Source organism: Xenopus laevis, chromosome 2S (assembly GCF_017654675.1).
Source record: "Xenopus laevis strain J_2021 chromosome 2S, Xenopus_laevis_v10.1, whole genome shotgun sequence".
Lineage (NCBI taxonomy): Eukaryota > Metazoa > Chordata > Amphibia > Anura > Pipidae > Xenopus > Xenopus laevis.
The window spans coordinates 36,534,967-36,561,307 of record NC_054374.1 but is presented as its reverse complement, the minus strand read 5'-3'; the positions used below and the strand labels follow the sequence as shown (position 1 = coordinate 36,561,307).

The 26,341-nt window shown below is 37.1% G+C and overlaps 1 protein-coding gene across 2 annotated transcripts in view; it reads right to left on the bottom strand.

Annotated features, from left to right (window-relative positions):
- The window catches only part of myo1c.S (myosin IC S homeolog), a 108,875-nt gene that overhangs the window by 18,020 nt on the left and 64,514 nt on the right, over positions 1-26,341 (bottom strand). For both annotated transcript variants that reach the window (NM_001089984.1, XM_018248156.2), the window contains 17 exon segments: positions 1,428-1,541; positions 1,669-1,786; positions 2,990-3,095; positions 4,271-4,351; positions 5,498-5,544; positions 6,206-6,300; positions 6,495-6,586; positions 8,119-8,199; positions 11,061-11,166; positions 12,785-12,867; positions 15,182-15,301; positions 15,637-15,708; positions 16,489-16,602; positions 16,746-16,844; positions 17,074-17,253; positions 17,376-17,456; positions 20,601-20,799. In NM_001089984.1, the coding sequence (NP_001083453.1) occupies positions 1,428-1,541; positions 1,669-1,786; positions 2,990-3,095; positions 4,271-4,351; positions 5,498-5,544; positions 6,206-6,300; positions 6,495-6,586; positions 8,119-8,199; positions 11,061-11,166; positions 12,785-12,867; positions 15,182-15,301; positions 15,637-15,708; positions 16,489-16,602; positions 16,746-16,844; positions 17,074-17,253; positions 17,376-17,456; positions 20,601-20,799 (1,788 nt within the window).

The window sequence follows — 26,341 nt, the reverse complement described above, 5'->3', positions numbered from 1 at the left end:
TCTCTATCTAAGACCTTTCTCAAGACTCTCAATATTCCAGCATTATTGCAGTGACCAGAGGTAAATGCCCCTGCGAAGATGCTTTTAACAATTAACACATTGCGTTGGTTGCAATTGTGCTGAAAGTCAGGTTGGCATCATTTCCAGTCTGGCAGACAAGTAACAAGTGTACTCTATTTTTTGCAGGAAACAGCACTGCAACAATTGACACATGCAGCAGATGGGACCCCAGTTCTACTTAATGGATTGAAGGAGGTGGTGGTAGCTCCACGCTTCTCCTGCGTAAATAAGTACAATAGTGTTTAATCTTAACCAGGAGATAGGAGGACGGACGGTAGCAGCCCTAAAGCTCCCCATAGACGCAAAGATTTTTCTTGCCGAACAACCAATTTTATCGAAGTCCGACCAATCCTTCGAAATTATTGTGCTGTTAGTGGGATTCAACGATCGTACATCTTACAATTTTTCGGCCAACATCGGCCAGAAAATTGATCGGCCAGGTTCAAAAAATCTTTATTGGTCCCAGTGCAAACTATCTTTGTCTGCAGGGCCAAGCAGGCAGCTACCCTTCAGTTTTGCTGACAATATCCCCTGAAATGGTCTTTTTAGTTGATGGACACATCGTGCATTTAAACGATTGTTTCAAAATATTCGTGGTCTCACGAAAATGATTGGATCTTTTAAAAATCTTTAAAATCTGCAGAACAGAGCTTAAAGTGAAAAAAATGTGTTCTGAACATTAAAGGGGTATTTTATCCTAAAATAAAATATTAGTATGATGTATACTTATTTTTTATGGTTTCAGATTATTTCATTTTCTGAAGGTGTATAGCACAGGGAATGAAAAGAAAGATAAGCACTAACAAAATATTAAAATACAGCAATTTTGTTCTTTTTTTGTTCCCAGGGTCAGTGACCCTGACCCAATTTTTTAGCTATAGGTCAGGTTTAAAAAAATGAACGTTGGTTTGGGCAGTCTCTCTCTCTTAAATGCCGCAAGCTAGTGGCGAGGGAGTATCTATCCCTCAGACTGAAACCAAGTTTCAGGAGACAATTATCACAAGTAATGCTACTATGCAGAGAGGTACAAACCTTTTTATACTATGACTGGAGGTAAACAAGTGATCACCATGTGGGATTGAAGTGGTATGCTGGCTTATCAACTTTATGATCATAACTTTGTAACTAAAAAACCCTGTTTTTGTAAACACATGCACTTGCATAAATACTGAATTACTTATGAGACAGGGGACCAGGGAACGTGCATTGATTAATTGGCCAAATCAGTAGCACCTCCATTTTATTTAAACATATTTTAACTTAGCCTTGGAGTGCTCCCACGACCCCCTTCTTTGTATTTAGGTCAGAATAGGAAGACAAATAACTGGAAAACCACAACAAAACAAATAAAAAAAAAAAAGACATACCTCCCCATTTTATACTCCTCGGGCTTGTATCCCAGGCTCTTCACTAAAACTGCCACTCCATCTTGTGCGCGCCCATCCCAATTTGGCCAAGTTTCAGGACACAGTGATTTGTATCTGTGGGTTTAATATAGCATTATAGCAGTCAGCAAGGCTGCCCGAGTCCCTAGCCAGCAACCAATGTCAAGTCTAGCTTTCACAGAATCATTACAAAATAAAAAAAAAACAATGTTTATACATTTACCTATGAAGAAAGATTTCATATTTTCGCCTATATGCGAATCCAGCTCTACGCACACGGACATTTTCAATAAGTCCTAGGTACTTCACCTGATGCCTTATAAGAACCTCATCAAAACGAGCTTAATACACAGTAGAAAGAAAAGAAAAATCAGCTGAATCTTAAGGTGGACATAAAAAAAGTTAACTTCAGTGTACACAGTACAGGTCAGCAGATTGTGAAGATATGGTTCTCTGCAGTAGAAGCAATGATTCATTCATTTGGGCAACAGCCAAAACAATCTGCAGCCCTTCTCACTTATAGATGAGGAGAATCAAACCGTAACATAAAAAACCTACCCTTTGTAGACCCCCCTCCCTCCTCCCCCCAGGCTAGGTGGTACCCGGTGCAAATGCCCCTAACTTTTTACTTACCCCTTGGTGCAGATTCTGTCCCCAGTAGTTCATGGCAGCCATCTTCTTTTCTTTGTTAAACTTCGGAAGCAGACCTTTGTTTTCTGCCCATGCGCAGTTGGAGTAATTTTCCAGTCCCGAACAACTGCGCATGCGCAGGAATTCACGAAAATCTCCGAAGAATTTTCACGATTTTCGCCCATGCGCAGTTGGAGTAATTTTCCGGTCCGAACAGCTGCGCATGCGCTGAAAGTCACGAAAATTTCTCGGAACAGGAAAGGACAGGAAAATTACTCCAACTGCGAATGAGCCAAAAACGAAGGCCTGCTTCTGAAGTTTAATGAAGAAAAGAAGGTGGCTGCCATGAACTGCAGGGGACAGAATCTGCACCGAGGGGTAAGTAAAAAGTTAGGGGCATTTGCCCCAGGTAACACCTAGGCTGGGGGGGGAGGGGGGTCTACAAAGCGTAGGGGGTAAGGGTTTTTTATCTTACAGGTTTGTTTCTCCTTTAAGTGGACTGCAGGACAGTATATGAAATATGATCTTGAGGTGGTCATGTGTGTTTTAATGCTTGGGCAGGTGGGATGAACAGCAACAAACTGCCTGACCATACCTAGGCATACCCGGCAACTTTTGCAATAAAATCAGAATATCTAGTACATTAAAAAAACATACAAAAAGAAGAAAATGCTGTATAATCCTCAGTCAAACAATATCCAAAGACCAACTAACTAAATACTATGTGCTACGTCATTGTCAGCCAGAAAATAAAGGGGGCTATGCTTCTGCAGCAACTAAAAGGCACATTTTTCTAATGAAATTAAAAATCATAGAATCTCTTTCCCAAAGCATGTTTTTTATACAATTGCCAGCTCAGTTTCCTAGCAAATTAAAAACAAAATAAATCAGATAAGGAAGGAGCTGTTCCATACCTGCCTGTTTGGCATCATTTGGCTTTATGCATCGTACATAAGAGGGCTCCTTTGACATAAGAATTTCCATCAGCTTGGACAAGCTATTTTTAAACTGAGTTGCCACCTACAAAAGACAACAAGATTAGTAAATATACAAACATACTGAAATATACAGTCATATGAAAAAGTTTGGGAACCCCTCTTAATTCTTTGGAGTTTTGTTTATCATTGGCTGAGTTTTCAAAGTAGCAACTTCTTTTTAATATAAAACATGCCTTATGGAAACAGTAGTATTTCAGCAGTGACACAAAGTGTATTGGATTAACAGAAAATATGCATCATAACAATATTAGACAGGTGCATAAATTTGGGCACCCCAACAGAGATATGACATCAATACTTAGTTGAGCCTCGTTTTGCAAGGGCTTCTTTCTCATCACCCTGCCATACAGATACTGAATTGTAGAACCATGTACAGATACACCATCTACAGCAACATGTTCTTGCAGGTCTTTGGGTTTTCTGTAAACATTCTCAAAATCCTCTGCATATGCCGCTTCTGTATTTTTCTTGGCCTGCCAGACCTGGGTTTTACAGCAACTGTGCCTGTGGCCTTCCATTTCCTGATTACATTCCTTACAGTTGAAACTGACAGTTTAAACCTCTGAGCCTTCTCCTAAACCACGATACTGAACAATCTTTTTTTTTCCAGATCTTTTGAGAGTTGCTTTGAGGATCCCATGCTGTCACTCTTCAGAGGAGAGTCAAACAGAAGTACAACTTGCAATTGGCCACCTTAATGTAAATACTGTAGCTTTTCTCATGATTGGACACACCTGCCTATGAAGTTCAAGGCTTAATGAGCTAATCCAACCAATTTGGTGTTGCCAGTAAATACAATAACCTATCTAAAAAAAATGCTCTCTAAAGCTACAAGCTTATAGTTATTAGCTTTTTAGCAATCATTTTTCAATTTAGGCCCTCCCCTATTCGTATTCCAGTATCTTAACCAAATCAGTGCATGGTTGCTAGGGTAATTTGGACCTTAGTAACCAGATTGCTGAAATTGCAAACTGGAGAGCTGCTGAATAAATCCATAATAATTCAAAAACCAGAAATAATTAAAAATGAAAACCAATTGAAAATGGTCTCACAATAGCACTTTACATCATACTAAAATTTCATTTAAAGGTGAACAACCCCGTAAGTTTTTTAACAAATATAGAAATTTTACATTTTAAGGGGGTTTAAAATAAATAAAACAAACGGTATACTTCATTACAATAAGTTGACCGTTACCGTCTCAGGTCTTTTTTTATCAGTCAGTTCTGTTCTGTCAAAACATTGATGTACAATCGGGTTGCCCGAATCACACATGACCTGTAAACAGATAGAATGAAATTAAACTTTATATGTTCATGTTTTTGTACACTACAGTTTCCTACACAGGAGAACACAAGATATGAGAACAAACGGCAGCATTTACTGTAAATGTAGATAGAAAAAATGCTTGGAATGGTCCCCTATGCCTTTTAAAGTGTCAGGTGTAACACTTACCAATTATATTATATCTATTATTGGGTTCTTAATGGGTGATGGCAAAAATAAAGCTGAGCTAGGCAGATTGATGTATGGCCAGATTTCTTGCTAGCATTCTGTCTCACATAAAACTCAGTCTTAAGCCATTGGCATCTTATCATCCATGTATGTGGCCCTTGGAAAGGCTTTACAGATCAAGCAGGTTTAAAATTTCAGTTGGCTATGGACCACATGAATGAGAGCCTTCCCCAAAGACCCCTACTATGACCTGCTGGCCTGGGGACCAAAATTATCATTCTGATTTTGCCGTTCTTTTCAGTGGACAAATCTGGCACATCTTAACATGTACTGTATGTCCATTCTTCCCTGTACAAACTGTAACAATCAAAGAAGCTGTAAAAAAATGGTTAAAAAGGTTTTGATTATTTTTTAACCATACTGTTTTGTTGCGGTCACGAAAATGAATATTTTCAAAAGTGACCTGAACCCAGCTGCACAATTTGTACACCAGAGGCTTTACTCAGCCCTGTTTTACTCACTTTTTCCTTAAGTGTTTTTTTTTTTTACTTCTGCTGTATGTCCCTAATTTGCAGTGGTTTTTACCATCTTTTTTTAATAAATCTGGAGTTTTGTAAGGCAATGGCTTTAGATTAGATTAAAGGTATTAGATCTTTTTTACTAGAACCTAAATATCAACCCACATTGTGCACTACACCCTATCGGCCTTCGTGTTTGTAGAGGTGATCAAAAGCATCAGCTTCATTATGTAAGTGGTCAAAAGTTTCCATATGAACAATGACACAAGGCATTTAGCTATTTCATTTACCAATACTGAAAGTAATAGTTGATGTAAATCAGTTGAAGATTCTGGCTAAAATCACAAGGCCATTAATGTATTCTATGCCTTTTAACAGTCTAAAAGCCAATAAAGATGTGACACACTACATTGTAAACAGCTAAAATAAAAATACATAACTTGCTACCCACCTCTTTTAAATTGCGGAAAAGTAGATCATTGTTTTTATCCAAAAACCCTGAAGAACATATAAATATATACAATTAATGTATCTTAACGGACAGTCACCACATATTTGTTAACTTCTCACCCACACCTTGTACAGAAATAAATTCTTCCAGGGAAACGCGGTAAACTTAAATGCATTTTTTTTAGATGGAGGTTCACAACGTGCAACTAACAGATGAATTAGACAAAATATGAATCCATTTATCATCTTTACTTTGCAGTTAAATGTATGCTCCTTCATAACATAGTTGGCTGCATTTCAAACTACCATCTGCTCTATTCAGTTTTATTATATAGAAGAATTTATGCCTGGGCTACTGGCACACATGCATTCTTTAAGCCGGCTTGGAGCCTAATTTTCCAAACATGCAATGACTTATTATCTAAACTGACTACAAAGGTTTTTGATGCCCACACTTCTTTGTCAAACCTATATTGTGTAGGAAATGTATCAATATAAATGGCCATAATAATATTTCTGTAGCAAATTTGTTTTTACTAATAGTTACTTTTTTTTACTAGAAAACCTAAAAAGTCACACCGACACCTGTATCTGATCATTTTACATTTTTATGATTGGCAAGGAATAGAATCAGCCAGTTACATAGATACAAAATAACACAGGGATCAAAAATAAAATGACATTAGTGATTATCGAAGTCATTTATTACCTACTACACTGTAGTTTACTTCTCCTGCGTAGTGCAAAAGACGGAATTCATCCCTCCCGAGAGACTTGCGCAATTTCTGGTCACCAAGTTTGTGTCTAAATAGAATAATTTAAGACAAGAGTGACTTTTACTGTGATCCAGGATTGTGATATCACTAAAATCAAACAGTGTAGTGTGAACTATAATATAAAATGACCACTTTATAAATGTAGGAGAAAAGTGCAAAAAACCAATAGAAATAATAAAATGGTTTCTCACATTGTTCACATCGAAGTACTTTTGTACTCACGTGACAAAGTGTGGGTGGTTTTTCACAGTGTCTTCAAGCTTTTCAAGGAATGTCATATCTGTGGCTTCACCAGGCCTCAAACATTCTTCATCCTATAGAGTTAAAATGTATAAGGAATTACAGCAATAATGTATGTATTGGGCTACTTACAGCGCCATGCTTACTCCTCTCAACCTGAAAAGAATTGTCCAGTACAAAAATAAAAACTGGGTAAATAGATAGGCTGTGCAAAATAAAAAATGTTTTTAATCTATTTAGTAAAAAATGTCATCTATAAAGGCTGGAGTGACTGGATGTCTAACATAATAGTCAGACCATTACTTCCTGCTTTTCCGCTCTCTTGGTTTCCACTGATTGGTTACCAGTAGGGATGCACTGAATACAGGATTCGGCCTTTTTCAGCAAGATTCGGCCGAATCCTTCTGCCCGGCCGAACCGAATCCGAATCCTAATTTGCATATGCAAATTAGGGGTGGGGAGGAAAATTGCGTGACTTTTTGTCAGAAAACAAGGAAGTAAAAAATATTTTCCCCTTCTACCCCTAATATGCATATGCAAATTAGGGTTCGGATTCGGTTCGGCATTCGGCCGAATCTTTTGTGAAGGATTCGGCCGAATCTTTTGTGAAGGATTCGGCCGAATCCAAAAAAGTGGATTTGGTGCATCCCTAGTTACCAGGAAGGAACCAATCAGTGACTTGAGAGGGGGGGGGCATTGGTCAAAAAGGATCAATTGCAAACTCACTGAACAGTTATGTCCCATGTAACCCTTCTTAAAGTCATTGACTGACTTGTAATTGTTTTTAAATATAATTTTAATAATATCTTTAAACTTTTTATCCAGTAATGAACCAGAATGACTGACTTTAAAGGAATTGTTCAGTTTAGCTTAAATATAGTTAGCCAAAATTTAATGTATAAAGGCTGGAGTGACTGGATGTCTAGAATTTTAGCCAGAACACTACTTCCTGGTTTGCAGCTCTCTTCCTTTCCACAGGCAGTAACCAATCAGTGACTTGAGGAGGCACATTCATCATAACTGTTTGCTTTTGAATCTGAGCTGAATGCGGAGGCTCAATTGCAAACTCATCAAATAGTTATGTCCCATGTGGCCCACCTTAAAATCGCTGACTAATTCAGATGTGAGAGCTGAAAAGCAGGAAGTAGTGTTCTGTTAGACATGTGGGCACTCCAGCCTTTATAGATTACATTTTTGGCTAAATAACTATATTAGAAACATTTTTTATTTTGCACAGCCTCTATTTATGCAGTTTTTATTTTTACACTGAATTGTTCCTTGAAGGCCAGTTGGAGTTATGTTTTAATTTACAGTAACTATATGAAGGTGACAAATCATTTTTACATGTACATAGTAACCTTCTCAACAACCAGACTTCACAGAGGCAATAGTCACAATGGGTCCCATGTTTTTATTAACTTTGATAGAATAAAGTCAGATGAGCAGGATCACAGCTCATAATATATTAGTTGTGTCCACTAAAATAAAGGTTTGATTCAATGCTAGACTATATGCAATTCACGCAAGTGGTTGAGTTTGTTTTTTATGTTTAAAATTAAATAAAATTCTACCTTTAAAAAAATAATATTGTCTCAAAGGTGCTTACTAAAATGGAAATAATCCCTTTGTACTTTTCTTCCACCAAATCACAAATAATCTTGTTGTTGAAGTACTGAACAGGTTCCCACTGAAACAACAAAAAATTATTATTGTTGAGAACACCAAGATGTATGGATGGAACAACAAAAGATCAAAAAAGAGAGGAAAAAAAAAGTTGATTCCAGTTTCTAGTTATCTTATACACAATATAAACATCAACTATAGCCATGTGATTTAACTTTTTAAAGGATCTCCAATCCAATACACATTATATGCTTTATTTTCATGCTATAGATACATTTAACATGAAATAATATATCATGTATTCACATTATTATTATTAATTATTGTGTTGACTCCGTTTCCAGGTACCAAAAATTGCATCTAACGCTACAGCTCTGCAAATTTGCTAGGAATAGGACATTCAATAACACACTCAGAGGCACATTTATCAAACGTTAATTTTAGGTTTATTTCTTTGTCATTTTAACTATTTGGGTTGTACTTTTGTTGAAATCCAAGCCCACCAGGAGTGAGCTCAAGGTCAGAAAACAAAAAGTGTATATAACTCAGCAGAGACAAGATTTGGTTAATGGAGAAGTTTAAAATTCTTTACTTATATTACAACAGAGAGTAAAAAAAAAACAAAACAGCAGCAATAACACAATTTTTTTTTTTTTTTTACAAAGTATTTGCAACTTATTTTTTAAACCCTAAATATGAATATTCAAGTCTTAGCAAAGCAAAGCAAAATATATCTTATATCTTATCTTATGTCAAAAACTTTCCTTCAGGGTTCCCGTTATATAGGGGGGTTTCCTTTCCTAGCAGATGTATTAGAGCTCATTCAAATAACTGACTCCAGTACAAACAAATTAACTGCCTTTTGCACAATTCCTGCATGTAGAGACATGATGTCTCTAGGCAAAAGGCCCCCATATAAGATAAATTGGATTTAACGGTCAATGAATATTTGACACGCAATTCCTGCATGAAGAGAAATGGATGCTGAGAGAGGAATAGTGAAGATAACCTTGATTATTTCAGAAACGGTACAGAATATTTAATTGATTATATTTAGAATGTCTTATTTCAATATGCTGAAGATTATATAAAATTTTCATTTTCGCGATAGTTCCCCTTTAAGTATAACATGGGGTTAAGGATTTGGTTTAGCCGAATATAAGCCTTACAATAATATGTTTGTCAGAATGCTGAACTTAATAAGGGATATGATACATCCCTTGTTTCACTGGTGCTGAAAACCATAGTGGACAGCAGGATTCAGCTAAAAAAGGAAGTTTGTGCAATACATACATACATACATACATACATACATACATACATACATACATACATACATACATCCAGCTTCCCTGCTCAACCCTAGCTATGCACCATACGACTTTTTTAGATAATGAGACTAGCGATTTTGGCTTACGTATATTGGAGACACCTAGATGTTTAACTTCACACTTATCACATGAAAATACAGCATTAATTTATAACAGTGCTGTCCAACTTCTGTGGTACCGAGGGCCGGAATTTTTCTGGCAGACATGGTGGAAGGCCGATATGGAAGCCAGTGTTGACCACTCCCTGTTTTTAAACCACACCCACTTTAAACCACACCCATGTTACCACAAGATCATGTCCACATTATTTGTGGTTGCACACCAAAAACCCAAATGATTTGTGCTCACTGCAGGGATATCCCTCATCACTTATATGTGAAAAAAGTTAAGTCCTATTAAAGGAATTGTTCAGTGTAAAAATAAAAACTGGGTAAATAGATAGCATGGGCAAAAAAAAAATGCATCTAATATAGTTAGCCAAAAATGTAATGTATAAAGGCTGGAGTGACTGGATGTGTAACGCAACAGAACATTACTTCCTGCTTTTCAGCTCTTTCGGTTTCCACTGGTTACCAGGCAGCATTCAATCAGTGACTTGGGGGGGCCACATGGGTCATAACTGTTGCTTTTGAATCTGAGCTGAATGCTGAGGATCAATTGCAAACTCACTGAACAGTTATGTCCCATGTGGTCCCCCTTAAAGTCGCTGACTAACTCAGAGTTAGAGAGCTGAAAAGCAGGAAGTAGTGTTCTGTTCCACATCCAGTCACTCCAGCCTTTATACATTACATTTTTGGCTAACTATATTAGAAACATTTTTTTTTTTTTTGCACAACCTATTTACCCGTTTAATTATATAGAGCAGGGGCACACACAGGCAGAGCAGGGGCACACACACATCATGCAGAGCAGGGCACACACAGGGGGCATAGGGCAGGCAGAGTAGAACAGAACAGATCAGGACCACTCTAATATGTACTACATACAGTGACACAGTTCTGGTGCCCCATTAGCATTTTGTATAAAGTGTGAACAATGTGGGCAGTTTTAGTCTGGGTCTCAGGTGTACAGGCCTTTAGGGTTGTAACAATAGAGGTGTCACAAGTGTGAACAATGCAGGGCCCAGGGGGATAACATGTGTGAACAATACAGGAGATTACAGTCTGAATTTGATTAAACAATGCAGGGTGCAGTTAATCTCTGTATTGATAGATTTTAAATTGTACACATGGTAAGCAGACAGACTTTCATGTGAGGGGCCACATAAGGGGGGATCTATAAGAATGAGTCATATTACTTAATGTGAGGCCTGTCTATATTCATAAAACCACACCATCACTTTGAACACCCGATAACCTAAACCAGTTAATAACAGAATGCAACAGAGGAGTTATGTTTGGGCTTTAAAATAATTTCTTCTAAGGTAATAACAAATGACACATTTTATAACAGTAAACTGAAGAGTAAGGAGAGCATGTGTATGTGGCATTCCTTGGGAGCAAATTTGCACTTCCAGAGAGGCTATGACATTTTTGTTAAAAGACAGTATCGTCTAGAAACAAATTTGAGATAAATTGGAAGAATGACTACTTACCGCAATACCTTCAGATTCATACTCTTCTTGCTCAGATTTCAGGGTCAATTCTATGAAAAGCTGCTGTAGTTTCTCATTACAGTAATTGATGCAGAACTGTTCAAAACTGTAAAATTGCGATTGAAGTTCCAAGGAAATGGATTTTTGAAAGATGAAAAAAAAAAGGAAATTGGGTTAAAGGGGAACTATAGCAATAATGACAATTTTGTATAAGCTTCATCATAATAAAATAAGAAACTTTGTCAAAACTTTGTTAAAGGAGAAGGAAAGGTTAAAACTAAGTTAGCCTTATCAGAAAGGTCCATCTAAATATACCAGTAAACCCCCAAAGTAGTGCTGCTCTGAGTCCCCTGTCAAAAGAAATACTGCATTTCTTTCCTTCTATTGTGTACACATGGGCTTCTGTGTCAGACTTCCTGCCTTCAGCTTAAACCTCATTGCCCTGGGCGTGAGCATGCTCAGTTTGCTCCTCTCCCCCCCTCCTCTACTGTAATCTGAGCCCAGAGCATGGAGAGACTCAGGCAGGAAGTGATGTCACACCACGTTAATACTGCAGCTCCTATCCTAAACAAACAGAGTTTCTAGAGCTTTTTACTCAGGTATGGTAAAACATTCTACAGAATAAATATAGCATTCTAGCTTGCACTATTGCAGCTAATCTATTGGAAATAAAATGCCTCTGTAGTTTTCCTTCTCCTTTAAATATTCTGCACCGTTTCTGAAATAATCAAGTTTATGTTCACTATCCCTCTCTCAGCATCTGTTTCTCTTTATTCTGTCTTCATGCAGCAGTTGGGTGTCAGATATTCATTGACAGTTAGATCCAATATATCTTATAGGGAGGCTTCCTTTCCTAGCAGATGTATTAGAGCTCACTCAAATAACTGATTCCAGTACAAACAAAATCTAACAAACCAACTGCCTTTTGCACAAATTCTGTATGTACAGAGACAGGATTGCTAGTGATTGTAATAGAGTGAGCGCCCATTCACCTTCTAGGCAAAAGGAGCCCCCCCTATAAGATATATTGGATCTAACCGTCAATGATTATCTGACACCCAAGTCAGAGAGAAACCGATGCAGAGAGAGAGCTAGTGAAGATAAACTTGATTTTTTCAGAAATAGTACATCATTTTTAATTGATTGTATTTACAAAGTATCTTAGTTCAGTATGCAAAACCTTATATTAAATTAAAATGTTTGTGATGTTTTGTAAATATCTAACTTATATCCCTATACATGCAATTACAAACCAATGTTTACTTTATTATTAGCACGTTTGTAAAGCGGCAACATATTCTGCAGCTCTGTACATTAAATAGGTGCATGCATTGAACGTACAGATTTACATGCTGCTCTGCCCAAAATAATTTCATCTTAAAATTCATTTGGAAAATATAAATAGGAAAATATAACCTATTTACTAACAATTATATAAAATGTATTTAACTTAAACAGAAAAGCATGAGGGCATAGTTCACTGAATACACAAAATACTCCCCTCGATGTCGGCATACACGCAATCCGCATTTACCACATTGCTAACTTCTTATGTATTTTTGTAGATTGCAAGAGAAGCGCACATGCATTTATGACCACTGGATGGTGCTAAAGAAAAACTTTTTCACTTGTAAAATATGCAGAGAAAGAATGTTTTGTGTATCCAGTGAGCTACAGTATGTCTGAGACATATAACTTAAAATAGAATATATTGAGAGACTTGCCTGTTGTGCTGAAAAACTTCAAAACCGTATATATCTAACAGTCCAATGACAGAAGCATTTCCAATGCTCTGAATATCACTCCCCTAAAATAAAAATATGTAAAATAGGATATATTACATAACATTTTATGCAAAACAGGGTTAAATTTCCCAAAATAAGATTTTTCATTAAAACAAATGAAATACCATTCACTGTCTCAACATAACATAGTACCCAATTTCTGGGAAAATCAATTTCATTAAATTCAATCAATCTACATTCTTCAAGTATCTTGAAAAATTGCCCCTGCTTCTTACCTACACATCAAACTACCATTAAAGGGTTGTTCACCTCCCAAACACTTTTTTTCAGTTCAGTTGTTTTTAGATTGTTCCCCAGAAATAAAGATTTTTTTCAATTACGTTCCATTATTTACTTTTTACTATTTTTCCAAAATCTAAGTTTAAAGTTGAATGTTTCGTGTCTCTGGTGTAATTCAGGTGCAGATTCTAAACTGTTACAATTTTGCAACATTTCTCAGCAGCATCTCTGGAGTATTAGCAACTATTGTATCAATTCTAACAGCTGCCTTTAATGAAACCCAGAGATTCTGCTCAGCAGGGACAAAGATAACAAATGTATCAACTAAACGTGTCATTTAGAACAGTTACAGGGTCGGCGACCCCCCCAGGGGCTGCTTCAGAAGGTGAAAAAAGACATTTGACGCTTCAATATTAGAAAAACGTTCACACATAGAAAATAGAAAGTCATTGGAAAAAGTCATTATTTCTGGTGATCTATCTGAAAACAACTAGTTGTTTGAAGGTGAACCACCCCTTTAAGTAAATAAGTAAAGAAATGTAAAAGAATAGTTAAATATCCAGAACTAATTGAGATGTAAATGCTTTTGGCATGGCAATACTTGCCGTTTCTCTGCATACTACCACTAGAGAGAGAAACAAAGTAAATAAGCCAAGCTAAATGGCAAGGAACAATAAAGGCTTTATGTTCTTAGGCGGTCTCTATGCCTGTTTCATCCTAAATGCAGATTAAAGCAAGCTTCTACAGGAACCAAAGACAATAAACCAAAAACAATGTGGACTAGGTGTGCTAGGAAAGGCTCTGGGTCTGGAAAGCCTGAAGGAAGTTTCTAATGGAGCAAACTGGAATAAGACAGGCTGACAAATAGTTATAGTAAAAGGAAGACCATAAGAGAAATATAAATGGGGAGAGACAGGCAAAAGAGAAGAAGATGGAAAATACAGTAGTTTAAAAGCAAAAAGGGAAGGGAATCATGTAGATGAATCTCCAACATGTCACATATGGTCTGGATATGTTGTACGCATTTGGGGTGCAATTGCACAATATTTCTCCAATCTGATAGATGTCCCAATCATAGTCAACCCCCTTGGCATGTTACTGAACCAAGTTACTGATATGGCCCCAACAATAACGGAAAAAACATTCATTTCTATTCTTTTAGCATTTGCTCGCAAATTGATCACTATGAAATTTAAGTCCCAAGCAGCTGCCACAATACAGTTCTGGGAAAAACGAATCAACCAAGCATACAAACTTTTTTATGCCAGAAGAGGCTGCCCTGCAAAGTTTAAGAAAATTTGGTCCCCATGGCTAGACCTCATAACATTGAATGTTGAATAACAAGGCACCACCCCTATATATCCCAAAACTAACTATTTAGGGTTCAAGCACACGGGCAGATTCGGGGAAATTTAGTTGCCTGGCGACTAATCACCTCTTCTGCGGGGCGACAATCTCCTTGAACTGCCTTCCCCCTGCCTGCTATAATGACAAATCGCTAGCGCCAATGCACTTGCTGCGCTTCGATTTTCGAAGTCGCCCGAAGTTTCCTCGCGAGGCAACTTCGGAAATCGAAGCGCCCCGAATCTGCCCATGTGCTTAAACCCTTATAATTCAAGACCACCCAGTAGAGCTAGATACAAGCAACATAAACAATGCACAGTTAATGTTTGGTTCAAATGTTTCTTTAATTAACAACTCAGTTACAAAAAAAAAAAATCAAAAAGAAAAGGCAATTCAGAATAAGCAAGACAACTTGTGATATGTGGATAAAGACATTATATTCTTGTTCATTATTGATTGTAACCTACGGTATGTATTCTTAAATGATGACCTGTACGATAAACATGTCAATATACTTTATTCAAATAAAAATGGGAAAAAAAAGAAATCGCAAAGGGGAGAATGGATTAGAGGAGAGAGAGAGAGACAGAGAGAAAAAGAAATAATGTGCCATAACCCTTGTGACGCTCATCTGTTGTGTTTATGTTGCTACAAAATAATGTACAACACAGAGCATGTTTTGTTTTGGCACACAAAGTGCTTGTTCACATTTATACATTATAGTCAGAGAGAAGGAGCCATAGCACTCATTACCTTGTATGCAAGTGACTTGTTAATGTTACGGACGAGCCAAGAGAAGGTGCGTCCATATATAGCCTTTGCGAAGGCATCTCGTGCATATGCAGCTTGCTCAAGATTCAAAGGGCTGTTCAGCTGCAAGTGTAGCATAAAAAATATTTTATCTAAACTACATTTAAACCATGAATTTAAAGACAAATTTCACCTTAAAAAAAAAAAATCTAAGTATCTTATAAATGCATCTAAGTTTCTTATACATCTAAGTTTTTTCATACTATTCCACCTCTTTCAGCAAGGACACGGACACAATCAGCCAATGAATAGATTTTCATATTAGAATCATTTTTATTTTATTATTGCTTATATTTAGAACCTCTAGACATGGGGGAATCAGCTTGTGCCATAAGCCTTATACTCAATAAAAAATGTTAATGTTGGTATAAAAGCAATTTCAGCCAAGAAACACTCACTTCTTCTCCTTTTGCAATGATCTTCTTGTGTATAAGAGATTCACGAAAAGCAGTAGCATCAACAGCCAATAGCTGTAAGTAAAGGGCAATTAAAATGCAAGTAAGAACATTCAGTGGGTTAAAAATACTTCTAATGAACCAGGTGTAAAAATGTTTTACATAAAGGCTGCTTCTCGGTTTCATAAAAATAAATTATAATATATAATATAATATATTTTTTTTCTAAATTTGCAATAGTGGAATGTAGGGTATTTAATTATCCAGACCAGGGACCGAGATGATAAGAAGATTACATGCTTGAAGAGCATCATAATTGTATACAGGCAAAAATTTACCATTTAACTGAGTGGGAATTTAGAATTTCACACATTTATATGATTTGACTATGTAGAAAGACTTGAATAAGTGAGTAATAAACATGTTCAACCCTATAGGAGAAGAAAAAAAAAAAAATCAGAATTCCCCAGACAATAACCTTTTTTTACTCACCCCTCCGTGCAGATTCTGGCCTCAGAGTTCATGGCATCCATCTTCTTCTTCTCCGGTAATCTTCGTGTCTTGACAGCATTTTCGGCGCAATGCGCAGCTGGAGTAAAGTTCCGGTCCCGAACAACTGCGCATGCGCCGAAACTTTCGAAAAAGACCAATGAAAGAAGATGGCTGCCGTGAACTCCGAGACCAGAATCTGCATGGAGGGGTGAGTAAAAAATTAGGGGCATTTGCCCGGGGGGCAGGTAGGCTGGGGGGAGGGGGGTCTACCCAGGGTAGGCTGGAGGGTTGTTTTTTTTTTTATTACAGGTTGAATTCTCCTTTAAGCTTAATAAAGAACACTGAAAATAAACGGTTGCTTACTCTGGCGATGTATTTGATTTGATTTTCAGTTGTGACTTGAGCATGGCTGTGGTCATCTGATGCAAACTGCACATTGCCTAAATGCAAGACACTGGCTACAATACTCAGCAATTCCTGAAATATACAAATTAAGCATGCATGGAAAACAAGACTTAAAATACGTAACAGTCTGCAAGGGGGAGGTTAAAAAGTTATCTTGTAAACAAAACATTGTTCACATTGTGGGAACATGCATGTATTTATGTACAAAAACTAACCTCTATGTCTTCTTCATTAAAATTGATGATAGACAATGCCCGTCGCACTGTCTTCCAGTCACTTTTATCATTAATGGAGCTCACCCTGGCACATTGACCCTGTAGAAATTGAGCAAATGTTTGTTATAAGCAGAGTTTCCAGCTCCCGACTTTTTACAAACCAGACAAAATAGTTTAGAAAGTGTTTTTATTATGGATTTTCTGAGGAGATGTATTTGCTGCTGTTATATGCAAATCTCAGTTACTTTCACTAGGCAGTTTCTCTATATGATGTATACAAATGCATATCATGGTTTGCACATAGTTTCTGTGTCAATTTATAACCTACCTTTACCAAATACTGGTAGTTTTGTGCATTTTTATCAAGGCCCAGACGGCGAAGCAATTCCTCCTCTCCACCCTCCAACAGCTGGTAAAAAATGTGGAAGTTTCTTTCGCCGTGGTTCTGGTGCACCACTCGTGACTTCTCCAGGAGATAGTTTAGAATGTGACCACCCACAGGGGCACCCTTCAAATACACAAACACGAAAGGTTACCAGACCTTAAAGTGTGTCTTTGTTCACTGGCAGAAAAGCTTATATGTGAACCATATACAAGTTAAATGCATTTACATTAACTGTGTTCACAAACCTTGTAATCAAACTGTACATCCATGTATTTTCCGAATCGACTAGAGTTGTCATTCCGTAATGTTTTTGCATTCCCAAATGCCTAAAAGCAAAAGTATAACAACGTAAACAGATACCAAGTTATGACAAAAGGAGGGCAGAGTATAAAATGTAGGATGAATGCATGGGAATATTTTAACCAGTAGAAAAAAATGGAGTATTATTATTGTAAATAGTTTTAAGCAAAGCCATTTCTGTGCACTCATCACTTATTGATGTCTATTTTTTTTTTCTTTCTGCAAAGGTAAATGCCAGTCTTCATACCAGCAAAAGAAAACCAGAAGGCAAATTCTACTGAGACAGACTGAAAAGCCAAGTATAAAAATCCAATTATATATATATATATATATATATATATAAAAGGGCAGCCAAGTTTGGGAGTTTTACTTTGAAAGCAGCTAGTAAATTGCAGGTAAAACTTAGTCCCTTTGTAAAATGTATAATTAAGCAATTGAATTCTTAATGAATCAGATGAAAATTAAGCGTAGGACTGGCCAGATATGGGATGATTTTGACGTAGTTGGCCAGCTTAAATATATTGCAATATATGGACAAACAATCCCTGTGTTGTTTAAAGGGTAAGGCATTTTTTAGTAGCAGTATGCACAAAATGTCGCTGTTTTAAATATATTGATAATGGGTTGAGTGCAGAGGACCTCTTGTAGTTGAATATATATATATATATATATATATATTATAATACACAAAAGCCATGAATATCTTGTAAATAATATCCTTATAAACTGTGTGTCATCAGTTATAAACAGTGAGTTCTGATGTCATTTCAGTCACATGACTCATAGAAATTTGTGTATTATAATAAATAAAGTACCCCCAGTTGTAAAATATAAGGATATTAGAAGTTACCTCGGAGTTCCATGACCTGTATAAAAACATATGGTCATGAAGCTCCTCGGTAACTTATAATATCCTTATATTTTACAAGAGAGGGTACTTTATTCACTATATAACAGCAGTCTTCCTGCACTATTATATTACTGCCCAATCATTTTCCTAGGCTTGCTGTTTGTTTTTTTTTTTTTATGGGGGGGAACCATTTACCTTTTAGAGGACTATTCGTAGAATACAGATGGACCTATCCTATGCATCTTTTTAACTGGCCTTCATTGTTCGATTACATGGTTTTTCATTTATTACCCTATATGGAATCTTTCTATCCTGTAAATTTAAATGCGACCAGATTGATTGTAAAGATTATATTTTAATGTTATTTTTTATTGCTTATCTTTCTCTTCAGCACCTTTTTAATTCATTATGGATTCAGACTTCCAATTTGTTGCCCTAGTAAAGGCAGCCATAGAAGTAATAATTACGATCTTTCCTGCATGAAAGATCATTCGTTTTCAGTAGAAAGACTTAGAGCTGAATCATCAGATATACAAGTAGAAACAATAGAATTCAACCTGTAGCTGACAATTCAGCAGTAAACCCCGGCCGATGTTTGGGTGCCTGATGAAGCCATCTGATATCAAAGTCTTTTGCCGATATCAGTTAGCTCGTCTCCCCGCCATACCCACACCAAATATTGTACAAAACTTTTTTCGTATGATATTTGTGCGTCTATAGCCACCTTAAGGCAATTAAGTCCTAGGTTAGATAGCAATCTAAATTGTGAGTCAGAGCATTGCAAAACATGGGAACTGCAAAATCCATGGACCATGGTCAATTCTAGGAAAATTGAAAATCCAGGGACATAAAATTGAGTTTCTATTCTAATAGCAGATTGCCTTAGAGTAATGACGTAGACATTTTCATCTCAAAGGAGCAATATATCCCCGTGTTCTTTTAAATTAGTTCAATAATTAGGACTTTTCTAAATGTAAGCAATAGAGAAACGGTATGTTTTTGTGTTATTAGAGAAATTTTAACTATTTTCATTTTTTTAGCTTCCTGCTCCTTGCAAGAAATTGAACAGGCTGTTGAACACTAGCATATGACTGCCACTACACTGTGGTGCAATACAGCAACTGTCAAATTTCTTACAGATTGGTGACATGCAGGCTTCAGTGCCAAAACACTTTACCAAGAGATCTGACTTTCACCACTCTATGTATGTCCAAATCTTTGGCTTTTTCTTTACCGAGGAGGAATGGTGACTGGAATGGGAAGTGTATACAACAACACCCCATCTTTCATAGCCCAAATAGGATGAGAAGGTTGTTAATCAGATTACCAGCAACAAACTACTCCAGTTTGTATGTCATAGACAAGGGATCCCCCAGCCTTTTCTAACCTGTGAGCCACTTGCAAATGTAAAATGAGTTGTGGCGCAAGACAAGCATGAAAGTCCCCGGGGTGCTAAATAAGGGCTATGATTTTCTATTTGGTATTCCACATGTGAACTGGAAGACTACAGGGGGCTCTATTTGACAGTACACATGGGTTGTATGCAACCAAAACAGAAAATCAAAAATAAGCACCATCTTTGATGCCACTTACAGCAACATCAAAGGGGTTGGTGAGCAATATATTGCTCATGAGCCACTGGTTGGGAATCACTGCCATAGACAGACACATGTTTATACACAGCTCAGTTTTTTGTTTTGACATTTAAGTTGCTCATGGTGAAAAAAAGTGTACATAGTTATACATGGCCCTTTTAAAGTATACTTCATCTTACAAGGTGTGCTTATATTTATTTTTCCTTTAGTAAGCCATTTAGTAGAAAGGGAGAGCATGAGGATTCCCACTATAGGAGACAGAGAGCTGCTAAATGTCCACTAATATCCTCCAGTTCTTACAAATGGAACTATTAGATACATACAAGTGTAGGAAAATGAGATTTAAGGTAAAATATAATGCTGTTAAAGAGATTTAGCTACTATAACTTATCTGTAAGTTCCAACAGCAGCATGTGTCGCAGCAAGGAACAGAAAGCAACACAGGTCTAAACAAACAGAAATACAAATGACAAACCTAGCATAACTAGACTAAACATGTTTATTTTGTACTTGTTCCAGAGGCACGTGGCCACAATTACAGAGCACATTATTAAATGTGCTGACAATTGTTATCATTAATTTGTTGCAAAATCTACCACTTTTGGTTACAGACAAACGAGCAGGCTGCAACTTAACAACTTTGCCTTACAGCTAAAGCTTGAAATAAAAGGGAATGGAGGATATTTGTTCCATTTATCAATTTGCACTTTCTAAACATCAATTACCTCTAAAACAGGATTGGACTGAAGGAGGCGATCTTTCACGGTCTCCACCTGATCACTGGCAGGACATGTCACAGCATAGTACTGAAGGATTTTCTTGCTGGCTTCTGTCTTTCCAGAACCACTTTCTCCAGATATTAGAATGCACTGATCTTTCCTCTCTGTTCGTAAAGACCGGTAGGAGTTGTCTGCTATTGCATAGCTAAGAAAGGTTAACAAAAAATATATATTTAAGGGAGAATTATTAATTTGTTCTGTATTAAAGGGGTGGTTCACCTTTAAGGTAACTTTTATTATGTTATAGAACAGCCAATTCTAAGCAACTTTTCAATTGGTTTTCATTATTTATTTTTTACAGTTATTTGCCTTTTTCTTCTGGCACTTTGCAGCTTTCAAATGGCTGTCGCTGACTCCCTTCTAAAAAACAAATGCCCTGTAAGGCTACAAATGTATGGTTACTTTTTATTACTGATCCTTTTATTCAGGCCTCTCCTATTCATATTCCAGTCTCTTATTCAAATCAATCCATGGTTGCTAGGATAATTTGGACCCTAGTTACAAGATTACTTAAGATTCAAATTGAAGAGCTGCTGAATAATAATAGCGAAATAACTCAAAAATCTTAAATAATAAATGAAAACAATTGAAAATTGTCTCTGAATATCACTCTCTACATCATACTAAAAGTTAACTCAAAGGTGAACAACCATTTTAACCAGAGAGTAAACGCATGGTGGAGAAATTTACAAAAATGTACTTTGCTTATCGACCATAAAAACCCAACACAAAACTCTTTTACTTATGCACACAGGGAAACAATGACCTGCCCAAAACATGCAGTTACAGTACATCACAGCAGTGACCTTAAGTTTGGACTGCTTATAAAAGTAACAAATAAGACTATAAAACCTCAATAGCCACAGAAAACAAGACCATGCAAGGCTAAAGCATAACAAGTACTATAAACCTTATATACAAACTATAAAACAAGGCAAAGCATGCAGAAGGAATTCGCATATTAAACGGTGTTATCATAAAACAAGGATTCTTCTCCAAACTTCAGGCACTTTATGTTACATATTAACTTTACTGACTAGATATCAATGCTATGATGGGGAAATAAAAGTTTAATTCAGTAATGATTTGCATCTCAGAGCAGAAGGACATACTAGCTCATTTTGAATAGTTTGCCAGTGTCAACTTACTAACAGGTTCATCACATAAAGTGTACTGTTCATGCAGAGGTTAAATGTTTGCCATAAAGACTTAAGGCCCTAAAATATACAGAAAAGGCCTAACTCGTTTGCTGCCTGTTGGGGCACTTACGCATAAGCCTATGAGTAAGTGCCCCAAACAGGCACGAAATGCATTAGGTAATTTTTGTCCTAATAAAGGATTTATCATTTTTAAATTTTTTTTTAAAAACCCCACCATTTCCCATTATTGATACACACCCTCAAACAGGGGAAGTCGAATCCCGAACCGAATCCTGGATTCGGTGCATCCCTAGTGGTACTCATTATTCTTCTTATTTTTTATTGTGGGCTCGCATGCACCGTTTTTTCTGTTATCTTTCTCTAAAATGTACCTTGTGCATTCATAGTTGTGTCATTGTATACATATTGTGCAACCAACAGCTTTCTTATTAACAAAGTTTTATCTTTGTAGGATACGAGATAAAGCCCAAGCTCTGAGATGTTGCAAAATTTAGCTGAAGTTTGGCAGTTTGAAGTAGAAAATAAATTTATGCATCTTGAATGCAATAGAATGTTAAATAATACATAGTTTACAGTGTGGTGCTTTAAAAAAACGTACAAAAATTGAGTTGTCATTGGTAGATATTGGGAATGTGCACCTTTGGAATGCACAGGCCTTCCAAATCACATTTTCTAGATCTAGAGTATTAAAAAATAACCAAAAATCTGCTGTCAATTATTGTAAATGCAGTAGTAAAAAAAATTTATACTGTAAGGTGTAGACTCATGAATAAATACAAATATAAAAGAACAAAAACTTTTTTATCATTTGTGTGAAGCAGACCTAAATTCACCTTTTAACTTTTCTTTTTTAATCTTCCAAAGAAAGTAAATTTACAGTCTAAAAAAAGCATAACCTTGTCTTACTTAACTCTTCTGCCAGATGGAGAGGATTATTTGTATCAAAGATGTGTAAAAAGCTAATATGTTTTGGACCTTGTGAAATCTTAACACTGAAATACATATAAAGGGAATACTTTACCCGATATTGTAAATAATAAGGCAGTTTGCATCCTTACATCAGACTTCAGCAGTCCTGAACTGGCAATTTGTATATTGGGGCTAATGCCAGAAGGGCATCTGAAAAAATAGTCAAAGACACTTAGGCCTGTGGGGACTGTTTGGACCTCTGAATAGCTGAAACCAGCCAATTTTCAGTCTCAGCCCAGACCAGCCCAGACCATCCCAGACTCAGGCTGTGCTTATCTAATTGTAGACTGTTCAGCTATTTAGGATTTACAGTGGTGCATGAAAGTCTGTTTTCTATATTTTTATATGACTGACAAAATATGATCTGAACAAGTTCTAAAAGTAGATGAAGAAAACCTAATTAAACAAATGAAAAAAACTAATGGTCATGTATTTATTGGAAAAAAAAAAGAATCCAATAACATATCTGCAAGTGGCAAAAGTAAGTCAATCTTATGATTATCATATAATTTGAAGATGAAATCAAGAGTCTGGTGTTTTCAGTCATTGGGATGACAATCAGGTGTGAGTTTGACCCCGTTTTATTTAAAGAACGGGGATCCAGAAAAGTCTGATCACACATACAACTAGGGTTTCCACCCGGCCGGTATTTTACCGGCCTAGCCTGCAAGGGCCAGGGCCGGTATTACATATTTACCGGCAATGAAGCTTCCGGGAATTTGTAATACCCTTTACAAAAGCCCTTGCCCTCCATTAAAAATGTACATTTCCTTTGGCTACTGCGATGTGGCACGGCCCCTTTGTGGCGCTACCCGGTGGATCTGCCCCTTTTGTGCCACTGACCGCTGGCTCCGCCCACTTTTGCATCACGGCCCGCTCCTTTAGCATCTGCCCCCACCACTGGCCGGTATTTATTTATTTATTTTTTTTTAAAGGTGGCAACCCTACATACAACACATTTGTGGATGTGTATCATGACTCGAACAAAGGAAGTGTCTGAAGACCTCAGAAAAAAAAGTTATTGATGCCCATAAAGCTGGAAAAGGTTGCAAGACTACCTCAAAAGTTTGGAGTCCACCAATCAACAGTCAAACAGGTTGTGTACAAATGGAGAACATTCAAGACCGTTATATCTAGTATAGGTAAATCTAAAAACAACTGGACTTGCTGAGTAATCAATGAAAACGTTTCACTACTCATCCGAGCAGCTTCTTCAGTTCAACTGATTTGTGTGGGTAATTCTCGGCATATAAACTCTTCCACTAATCCAATCACAATGGCACATTGTAACTCTTCAAAGAGGTGACATCTGAAGAAATTCACAGAGGTGTTGATTCTGAGTAGTTACTGTGATAGGATTATCCAATGTCTGAACCAAGAACAATTTAAGCATAAAGCAAGTATAAATCTGTGGAGTCACTCACCACAATGGAGACGTTGCCCAGGTGCTCCAGCCCCAGGCCCTCAGTTCAGGGGAGCAGACAATCCATATATAAAGCATAAAAGCCTATGATTAAGTGTCCCAGTGACACGAAATGCATCAGGCGAGAGATGACTATATAATAAAGCTTACATTTTTAATTACTATTTTTCTGGTCTGATCAATAAGTGAGTTTACCAGTGTGCCCTGCACCAACTTTTATGCTTTATATAAGGATTATTTAATGTGTCATGCAACTCCTAGGTGTTACTTGTGAGAGTTGCATGAATGGATGTGTGAAGCGGTCTGAACCCGCCGGGGTACAGATCTTAAAACAGCATTGTATGTAGCAGACAGGTGGTGTCGAAGGGATGGTAACTCCACCTTGACATGAGTCGCCTCTTTCACGCCTCATTCAAACCAGCGGTCTTCTTTATCCAAGATTTGAGCCTTGCGATCTTCAAAGGAGTGTCCCATGTCTTTTAGGTGTAGAAAGACAGCTGAGTTTTGTCCTGTAGAGTTCGCCCTCCTATGCTGAGCCATTCACTTGGAGAGCAGTTGTTGTCTACCCAATGTATAGATCTGTGTCCAGTTGTTTTTAGATTTTCCTAAACTAGATTTACTGTACCGTGACCTGGATGAATGAAAATCTTCATAGTCATTCAAGACCGTTGTTATCCTACCCAGGAGTGGTCGACCCTCAAAGATGACTCCAACTGCAAGGTGTCTAATAGTCTGAGAGGTTACAAAAGAACCCAGGGCAAACTGAAGGCTTGTCTCACACTGGCGAATGCTGATGTTCATGAGTCCACCATCAGGAGAACACAAATAAAGTCACTGCTCGTCCCCAAAAATATTGCTGACTGTCTACAGTTTTAAAGATCATTTGGACAAACCAGAAGGATACTGGAAGAATGTTTTGTGGACAGATGAAACCAAAACCTTATCCCTTCTGTGAAACATGGTGGTGGGAGTGTTCTGGTTTTGGCCTGTTTTGTTGCATCTGGGCCTGGACTGCTGGCCATCATTGATGGAACAATGAGTTCTGAATTATACCAGAAAATCCTAAAGGAAAATATCAAAACATCTGTCCATGAACTGAATCTCAAGAGACAGTGGGCCATGCAGCAAAACAACGATCCTAAATACACAAATTGTTCTACCAAAATATGGTTGAAGAAGAATAAAGTGAAATCAAAATCTGGACAGCCCCTTATAAAAAACTGATTTCCCAGTTTCTTGCTGAATATAAATATGCACATTGTTTGGGCTTTATGCTCGTAGCAGCTTAGCAACAAGTAAAGCGGCAAAAAAACATTGGTCAAAAATAACACAAAAAAAGTCATGTTATGAAAAGAGGCAAATCTAAGAAAAATAGGTTTTCCAGATTTACAGAACAGCAAAAATGTACTGAACAGGAAAGTTCCAGTAGTTTTGAGTCCCCTGCCCTGCCTGGCAGATGGAATATATGATTAATCCCAGAAGTTTGCAAACTGCTACTTTGAAATAAGTTAACCGCCCTGTCATCAGATCAGCTAAAATAGCCCTGACTTGTCTCGAAGAGCGATACTACTAGGCCTGAAAGAATTCTGTTTCTGGTTCCCTTCTACTAATCCTACTAAGAAATCGGTAGTGCAAAAGAATGTCCTTTCCCAACCTAGTGAAAAGTAAATGCTCAGAAAGTATAAATGTGGACAATTAATGGTGTTATCTAATGTGCAGTTTCAAAGTCTCTCTAACAATGCATTAATAACTGCCACACGTTAAAAGAGCTGATACAGAGGTTCAGAAACAAAACTAGCCTACGTGCCAGGCCAGCACACGGGTTGTCTAATTCATTAGACTGTAGACCACTTGTATTATTGTATATGGTTGTATTTAACAGTGATCTGTTTCTTACACCAATGGCAACAACCTGCAAATCTAGACTGAAGTAAAATATGTTTCAGTGACATGACTCCATGGTTTGCTGGTGCATGGTTCAAGCTCAAAAGGAAGGAATAGATAGACATTTTTGTTCCAGAAATGTCTAGCAATACTCCATCACCATGAGCTTCTCACAAACCTATAACATGCTGGTTATTGGTGTTGTTATGAAAGGAAAAGTAGACTAAAAGCTCCATTGGGACAGGTGAGAA